This window comes from Lissotriton vulgaris, chromosome 8 (assembly GCF_964263255.1).
Source record: "Lissotriton vulgaris chromosome 8, aLisVul1.2, whole genome shotgun sequence".
NCBI classification, from domain to species: Eukaryota; Metazoa; Chordata; class Amphibia; order Caudata; family Salamandridae; genus Lissotriton; species Lissotriton vulgaris.
In genome coordinates, this window is record NC_141696.1 from 722,344,796 (window position 1) to 722,354,161 (window position 9,366).

The 9,366-nt window shown below is 44.6% G+C and overlaps 1 protein-coding gene across 1 annotated transcript; it reads right to left on the reverse strand.

Annotated features, from left to right (window-relative positions):
• Window positions 1–1,541: 1,541 nt before the first annotated feature.
• LOC147697927 (uncharacterized) lies at window positions 1,542–6,773 on the reverse strand. Its single transcript, XM_086936161.1, has 3 exons — window positions 6,653–6,773; window positions 4,493–4,552; window positions 1,542–2,236 (listed from the first exon to the last, which is right to left on the reverse strand). Exons 1-3 carry the CDS (start codon window positions 6,771–6,773, stop codon window positions 1,542–1,544), a joined length of 876 nt encoding a protein of 291 aa, XP_086792287.1.
• Window positions 6,774–9,366: the final 2,593 nt, after the last annotated feature.

A 9,366-nucleotide genomic window follows, 5' to 3' on the forward strand; every position in this document is an offset into this window, starting at 1 on the left:
TACAGACCTAGCCATGGTCACATTTCCATGCATCTTCATAGCCAGACCATGAAGCAGCTTTATTTTCCACTTGCAGGAAAGACCTGGGTCATACTGGCCCTCAGCATTGGGACAACACTGCAAACATTGAGCTACAGTCTCAATACCAGGTGGCCTAATTAATGACGCCCCTTGTGCCATCTGACCCTCACTTGTTGTGACGTCGTGTGACGCCTAACCTTGCCTAATACTTATCAGCCATCACCAAGGCCCATAGTCATGGGATAATGCTGCATGCTAGAAATCCGACCCTTGAACGCATTGTTCTGCGTTACAGGCACGTGCAATGTGTGTTGCTGGGTTCGTTCCCAGCAACATCCATTGGCTTTTGACACTGCCCCAGATGTAATAGGAACCTGAAATCTGAGGCACTGTCCAGAAATTACACAGACCCAGGGCAGGTGTGAGGAAGGCACAATGGTGAGAAATACGATCATTTCTCCTTGTCTTCCCTTTTCCACACAATGCAGCACATATAGTAAGAGGAAGAGGCTGTTGTGATGATTGCTTAACTGAGAGGTGTCCGTTCCTGTACAAGAATAATGTTCCCCGCAAGGCAGCCACCCTTGCCCCATTGTGCAAAGGTGACTGCGTTTGCGCTGGACAGGCCATTGTGCACCGGTGCTGGTGAAAACAACAGGACTGCGCACTATCTTGCAGATACGGCACGGTCCTGCCCTTCATCCTGCAAAAGGGTAGCGCAACTGGAAGGCCTGCTGTGCTTCACTCTGGCAAAACATCATGAAAGAGGTCCCACAATCTTTTCACATGATTGTTGATCACATGGGCTCACCTGCCACACAATACCTTAAGTCCCTCAAGGGTGAGTAGTGGCCTCTATGAATTAGTGTTAGTGTAATGAACATTTGGCTTACAATACCTAACATGTAACGGTAATCTCAGATATGAGATCATTGTTGACATTCCTTGGCCAGCAAGTGTAAGGCTCACCCTAAGCTGATTTCACAACTTCATATGCCTAAAAGTCAGACTTTTTGTAAATGAAAAACATATTTTATTTACAAAAATAGTTCACACAAATAAAATGCAATGGTCAACTACACTACACGTATAAACATTTGAAGAAAAATCCTACACTAAGCTAATCTAAGGCACTAACATCTACACTTATACTGTCTTACTGTTCCTAAACCTACCTCACACATACAACACAACACACAGATGACCCCCCACCCCCTATTCAACAATCACACATCAGGCATACATACACTTAATCTAAACACATACTAATTAACCTACCTAACTAAACAATGATATCTTTTTTTTCATCTTAAAATACATTTTACATATACTATACATCAACCCTCCACCCACTCCTAATAACTTAACACTTATCCTAACACTATTCCTAAGTACTGCAACTATCCTAATGGCTATCTAACTATTAAAGAGGTAAACAATAACAATGTCAGTAACTTTACATGTGAAATTACATGTCAGGGACAACTACCACAGTTGTGATGGCGTTGTTGAGTTAGTGGTCATTGCTGCTCGTCCATTTGGGTAATGGTGGCATTTATGTCAGCAACCATGCTCAACAGGGTGGCCAGCTGCAGTTGTATGCCCGCCACCTTCAAAGTCAGGTCCTTTTGGGCCTTTTCAATTGTGTCAATTTTGCCCATCAGTAGCACAACGTCGAGCTCTGGGGGAGCTGCTGCATGTCCAGTTGTTGGATGTGTGACTTCCACATGAGCCCGTTCAGTTGGCGCTACTGCTGCTTGATCTGTGTTAGTTGCAAGGGGCTGAGCAGTGGTGGGTCCAGATGGTGGAGCAGTGGTTGTCACAGCGGTCAGAGCATAGGGATGTCCGGAAGTGGGATCTGTTGATGATCCGGACTCGAGATTAGCTGGGGGTGCGACCAAACCAGATGTTGATGGTGCAGAGGTGGGTAGGCTTGAGGGTCCACTCTGTTTTGGGGATGCGGTGTCCATTTGGGGAGAATGTTCTTGCCATGATCCAGCTCCTGGTCCAGTGTCCATGGGAGATGTCTTTTCCTTTTGCTTCCGGCTCTGCGTGTTGGATGGGGGAGTGGGAGTTGGTGATCTCCAGGCTCCAGCTGCACGTGACTGCTCATGTCTGCGTCCCATCTGCCTGAAGGAACGTCCAACATTGCGGATGTGGCGGTATCTTTCGAGACGAATCCGAAACTGCCTCTCCTCATCTTGTGACATGTTTTTTGCAATGGAGCAATAACATCCACATCAGTCTGGACTTACACATTGACACCTGTACACATGCACATTAATGCAATGTTAGGCACATTTTGTCAAGGGCCTATTGTTAACAGGGCATCAATTTCTACGCATGTTGGCATCATCATTGATGCTCAGACACAGGGATGCTAAGTGATGTTGCGTAATTCCTAACATGATCACAAATCTAGATAACATGAAAGGCCTCAATACATATGAGACGGTGCATTCCAATGCATTTGACCTGGGCATGAACCCAATGCTCTGCATGCACAAATGCAGGCCCCTTTTCAACATGATGCCAGTGCATCTGTGTGCAGGCAAGGTTTGTTTAGGCATTAAAAGGTGACACTTCATACGCAGATACATTGCAAGTTATACGGACCATCATCCCTGTATGCTGCACAAGGCAACACACATGTAAAATGCACCATAGAAACGAAAAATTGGCAATTTAGGACTGTGTTGCTAGGAAAAACACAGGCGTGCACTGCTATTGATTTGGGCACCGCCTCCTATTATTCTTACACTTGTATATGGTGTGCTGCTTCGGAGTAAATACGTGCAGCATTTTGACACAACGCAACACACACTGCACAACACTTTCATGGTAGACGCATCTGGACAGGGGACATCATATCATGCCCAGCATTAATGCCTGATATGTGGATTGACTATGCCTGGCAAATGATGCAAGTACCATTTAGACACATGTACATCATTGCATATGAAGTAGTGATGTCAATAGGGAAATCTGCAAGTGACCCTTTTAGTTGCATAGGTAACTGCATGAATGTTGTACATAATTAATGATGGACTTGCAGCACTGTTGCATCCCTCTAACAATGGCAAGTACTGACTCACGTGGGGCACAAGGAATTACTACATGTAGGAGGTATATCTATGTTATACTACAATTAGCATGTGTCATGTAGGCATTGTTTAAATACACTGACTCTCACGTAGCCCAAGGCTCCTCGCTCAGCCCAACACTCTTCAACATCTCCATGAGCACCCTTGCCGCCATTGCATGCACACACAACCACCACATAATCTCCTATGCCAATGACACCCAGCTGGTACTCTCCCTCACTCAAGACCCAGCCCCAACCAAAATCAACCTCCATTAAGGAAAGAAAGACGCTGCAGAATGGATGAAGCTCAGTCAGCAGAAACTGAACTCACACAATACGGAGGTCATCATCCTTTGAAAATCACCATCCGCCGGGGATGACTCCTGGTGGTCCACAACGCTGGTCACTGCAACAACACCCACGGACCATCCACGTCACTTGGGATTCATCCAGGTCTACTCACTCACAACGAACAAACAAGTGAACGTCATCTCATCCTTATGCTTTTACACCCTGCGCATGCTCCGATAGATATTCTGGTGGATCACCACCGGAACGTGTGAGACGGTTACCCAGGCCCTCATCACCAGCCAACTGTACTACGGGAATGCCCTATACACAGGAACCACCGCCAGACTTCAGTAACAACTACAACCCATAGTAAACGCATCCGCACAACTCATCCTCGACAGCCCTCACCACAGCAGCATATCTACCGGCCATATAAACCAACACTGGGTCACCGTCAACAGAAGGATCACGTTCAGGCTCCTCACCCACACACACACAGGGCTCCATGACTTGGGCCCAGAATGACTCCTCATCCGCCTCTCGTTCTCAGATCCTACCAGCCACCTCCGCTCCGCCAGCCTCGCACTCGCCACCATCCCAAGGATTCACTGATCCACCACTGGAGGTAGATCATCCTCCTACCTGGCCACCAAGACATGAAACTCCCTTGCCGCACACCTACGACTGACCCAGGACCATCTTACCTTCATTAAACAACTCAAGACCTGGCTATTTCAGCAGTAGCAGCACACCCCCTTCCTTCAGCGCCTTGAGACCCTCACACCTGAGTATGGTGCTCCATGAAGGTATAGATTTATTGTTTGATTGTGGTCTCCTTTTATGTGGTAGATACATACAGCAGCACAAGAAGTGTTACTGTGTCCCTCGCACACAGTAACACCTCATACATGTGACCCTTATCTTTGACATTATGCATTTGCACATAGTGCCATTGAGTCCTTGACACTTCCATACACATGTGATGTGTAAACATGCTGCATGCAAGAATGATGCTTTTGGACTGTCTGCATACAAGGCATGCATGAGGAGACATTGTAAGTATACAGACAAAGATAGAAATGATTTCACACTCACCAGTGGCCTTTGGATTCTTGAACAACTCCACCTCATCCCTTGTGTATGGTGGTGGACCACCTACAAAGGAAAGACAATAGACCAGATTATCAGCGTATGTTGCACATTTCAACACAGTACGGATATTGCATGAGAGTCACTGGTATCTTCAATATCGGCTTACGTTGCATCCCATGACGCTACCAGATTCATACAACAGTCTCTGGCTAAGTGCTTCACATGTGAAGCACACTCTTCCACTGCATGTGTAACACACATGTGCTCCCTTGTTTGTGGTGTCACATTGAGATGGCATTTGCCAAATACATGCACACTTGTCCCATATTGCAAATATGTTTGCATTGTGTTGATGTATGTGATTGTGCATTTATGGGGGACTTTTGTACAATGGTGAATGTGAACATCTGAGAATTCACAGATGTGCCAGCAGAATAAAGCATCACACTCCAACAAAAAGCAAATATACACCATATGTATTCAACCAATCGTGGAATTTAAGTGGCTATTTACAGAAGTTTGACCTCCCTAATGCACACATGGCTTAGCATTTGTTTATTGATCATTCTCAGATGTACTGGGACCCTTAGATGTGTCAGTGTGTCAGCTTCATTGATATGTGCATTGTGACAACTGCAAGCAACATGCAATTACACACATACACATTGATCTGTGTGCAAGTACACCATGTACACGTGTACATGGGATTAACATTACATACACTTTTCCTGGCCTTGTAGATGTGTGCCTCTTTCCCACGTGACTAAGCACAATAGTGGCCTATAATTTGTATTGATGTTGTTGTTTAAGCCATCAAACATGTGACTGGAGGTAATCCCAGCTGTATGAGGAATCCTATGTTTGGGTATGCTACCAAACCTTACTCAGCCCATGGTATGCCATCATGTATGCACATTGTTGCACAAATGTATTTATTTATTCATTTTGTTTTCCATTCTGTACTGCATTTAACGTCACAACTAGTTAGTGTACATCCAGTCATTGTGTAGAATCCAAGCAAGTAAATGTGATCCTTCCTGCACACAGTCATGATGAATGAATGAAGGCATTGTATGGTTTGCACTCAGTTGACACTTGTGCATCTTCGCTGCATACAGATGGTAATGTAGCACATTGTGTATAGGGAAATACACATACAAAAACGTTTGTGTAGAGATTTAGAACCACTACAAGGTTACTTGTGATGCTGGCAGACCTATACTCCTCTGAGGTGATGTCCCTGTAGATTAGTACTGTATGTACAGGGCCTAATGTGTGATGAAGGGGGGAGCATGAAGTTTGCATCCAAGTTGCTGTCAATGTTATGCACGACTTTGGATGTTTTGGCCCATTATTAATAGAATATTGTCAGTGCGTGAAATATTTTTTCAACAATCCATTATGCATACATATGATATACCATGATGGAACATGTTGTTCCCTTAAGGTTGCATCTTTGTGCCTCTCCCTGGCCTTGCCCACAAACTGCTGTCATGCAGTAGGACAAAACCTTTTGCACCATGATGCAAGGGTGGCTGTGTTGCTTGGAAGAAGTTGTTTGTACCGTATGGGATACCTTCCTGTACATAAATGGTCAGAAACTGCATTGACATTTTTCGCTGTGTGCTGCACAATGCAGCTGCACACAGGGAAATATGAAATACATGGATACATGAAGACTTTACTCCCCGTTGCGCCTCACTTACACCTCCCCAGGGCAGGCATGTGCTTTTTGCGCTGCCTCAGACTCATACATCTGTGGCCTTATTTTTAAAGGCCTTGCGCCGCCGGTGCATCACTTTTGCACATGTTAATAAGTGACGCTCCGGCGGCGGAAGGCCTTCATAAATAAGGCCCCTGGAGCAGTGACAAAAGGCCATGGATGTTGGTGGAGAAAGCCCAAACAACACCCATTGCACGCCCCTTTGACACAGAACAATGCATTGAAAGGGTGGATATTTATCATGCAGCATTATGCCTCAATGAGTGGCATAGTCCAGCATGATAAATATCACTCAGGCGTGTGCGTTTCCAGAAGGTCACTAAATCTGCTGTTACAGCGGCGCAAGGGGCTCGTCAGTGAGGCCCCTGTTGTTTCAAAATGGAATAGCGTAACCTTTGAAAACACCTGTTAATACATGACATTAATGTAAGTAGACTTACCAATTGTTCCGTCAACCTCAATTCCAAGGTGGTCCAGGAGATCCTGCTCACCGTTGATGATACCAGCCCACCGATGTTTGTACTGTCTCAGGGTCCTGTCCACTCCAAAGATTCTTAACATCTGGTACCGCACCCTTTCCCACCTCAGCTTTCTTTCTTGGGTTGGGTAACCCTGCAGTACCCTGCCTCCACTCCCAATCATATTTGGGAGGTAGTGGACTATCAGCCACATTAGCCCCCCAAACTCCTGCTCAGTGAGGTTCCTGGACCTGGGTGGCATTGTGACAAAGCACAAGTCACGCTGTGTGAAAGCTACAAAAAAATGTTGACTTAACAGTAATCCCCCTATTACTATTAAAACCCCAAAACAGAACACTAATCCCCCTATTACTAACTATTAAAACCCCTAAACAGAACACTAATCCTCCTATTACTAACTATTAAAACCCCTAAACAGACAGACACCCCTTTACACACGACAGACAGCTACACAATACACAACAATACAGAGACAATTTTGAGACAGTAAGCAAGACACACACTGAAAAACAACTTCAAGACAGGACACAACACTCAAGCAATTGCCAAACACACTCCTACACCTGCCAGAGACTACAAAGGAGTGAAATAGAAAGTGAAAGTTGGAATTAACTTCCTGTTTGTGAGCATGGCAGGCTTGTTACATCATTTCCTGTTGCGATGCGACTCGTTTCCGACGATGCGTCATTATTGGCATGCGAACATATCATTATTATGTCGCATCGTTAATTTGAAGCATGGCTGCCTGATGACATATTTTCCCCTTAATGTGCGACCAGTTTTCGAAGATGCAACATTATTGGCATGCATCACAATCTTCATTAATGGCGCATTGCTCTTTTTATCTGTCAATGTTGTTGCATATATTTACTGCTGTATTTTTGACGCTGGGCAGAAGATGCGTGTTTAGGCTTAGCATGAAAGTGTCTCAACAGGCACACAAAATGTTTGTGTGCAAATTTGTGGTGTTAGTATATTCAGCTGAGTAAGACTATGACATATGATGACCAAAGTCACTTTTGGGCCTTGTGTAACGTCACATTTGTGCCTAGAGTCAGGAATGCATGGGTCAGATTCTGACGTATGCAGACCTAACGTCACTTTTGTGCCTAGAGTCAGGAATACATGGGTAAGATTCTGACATATGCCGACCTAACGTCACTTTTGTGCCTGGAGTCAGGAATGCATGGGTCAGATTCTGACGTATGCAGACCTAACATCACTTTGTGCCTAGAGTCAGGAATGCATTGGTCAAATTCTGACGTATGCAGACCTAACGTCACTTTTGTGCCTAGAGTCAGGAATGCATGGGTCAGATTCTGACGTATTCAGACCTAACGTCACTTTTGCGCCTAGAGTCAGGAATGCATGGGTCAGATTCTGACGTAGGCAGACCTAACGTCACATTTGTGCCTAGAGTCAGGAATGCATGGGATCAATACGTCTTTTGTGTGTAGAGTCAGGAATGCATGGGTAAGATTATGAAGTATGATACACAAACTTCATTTATGTGCTTGCCCCATTTTTTCTAATATGCAAACTTGGGTGAGCACTGAGGGCTACTTTTTCATGGATGGTGATATTTTGGCTCACATCCACTGTGTAACATATTAATGAATGTAATGTTTGTCCTATTATTTATTTTGGTTCAACATGACTTTGCAACATACAAGTATATATTTTTTGTTTTTCCTGCTGTGTGATTTCATTATGTGGGCTCATCTTCACCTGTGCTTTTTCATATTGTGAACCCCAAAATCTGGATGGTAAATGTTGCTTATTGACAATTGTGAATTTAGAACCTCATTTATGATGTTTTGGCGTGGAAAATTACAGCATGCATTCCTGCTGCACCTCCCTACAGCAAGCAAATAGGGCGGGAAGGTGCTGTATCTATGAGATACAGGAGATTCCTGTGCTTTTCATGTGCGCTGACGCACAATGGCCGGCCTGCCTACCTGCTCTATGGTTGCTGGGTTGCATGGAGGTATATTTTTGTACAGGAAGGGTCACCTTCATACACATGTGCATTCATACCCTGCACACAGACACACATGCACTATGGTACCAGGGTACCTGTGTTGGCCAGACACTGGTAAGTGTGGCCATTGCAGGTGAAATTGCAAGGCAGTACAATGTAAATGGATGTGTGCCCTGATGTATGTCTGATGTCGGCCTCCAGACATGAGAGTCAATGTCATGTATATACTCCACATATGAGATTGTCATGCAACTTGCAGTGTAATCTTTTAAAAACTATTCATGCACAAGCTAGAAAAGGTTGGATGATGTATTTTTATTTGTGTGAACAAAAATCAAGATGCATGATGAAAATGTTATTTTTCACATTATTAAAAAAAATTACGCACTATGTTGGCACGTCTGCGGATGCCTGCTGCTGTGTTTTGGTTTGCTGGAGCATGGCCATCCTCCGGGTCATCCTCCGGCATTTGCGGATTTAGTTGAGATTCCTCATCCCAGGGGACTTTTGTCAGCACACATATGTTGTGGAGTATTGCACATGCCAATATTATTTTGTATACTGTCTGCAGTGAGTACAACATACGTCCACCAGACTTGTCCAAGCGTCTAAACCTGGCCTTCAGCAGACCAAATGTTCATTCAACAATGTTCCTTGTCCTGCAATGTGCCTGGTTGTAGGCTATTTCCTGTGG

What these genes read in the sequence shown, in the direction of transcription:
- LOC147697927 (XM_086936161.1), bottom strand. Translation starts at nt 6,773, where the DNA reads ATGTTAAGAATCTTTGGAGTGGACAGGACCCTGAGACAGTACAAACAT. An exon ending in TGAGGTTGACGGAACAATTG is followed by an intron (nt 4,553 to 6,652) that starts GTAAGTCTACTT and finishes TTTCCTTTGTAG; the next exon opens with GTGGTCCACCACCATACACA. An exon ending in CAAGAATCCAAAGGCCACTG is followed by an intron (nt 2,237 to 4,492) that starts GTGAGTGTGAAA and finishes GCTCCATTGCAA; the next exon opens with AAAACATGTCACAAGATGAG.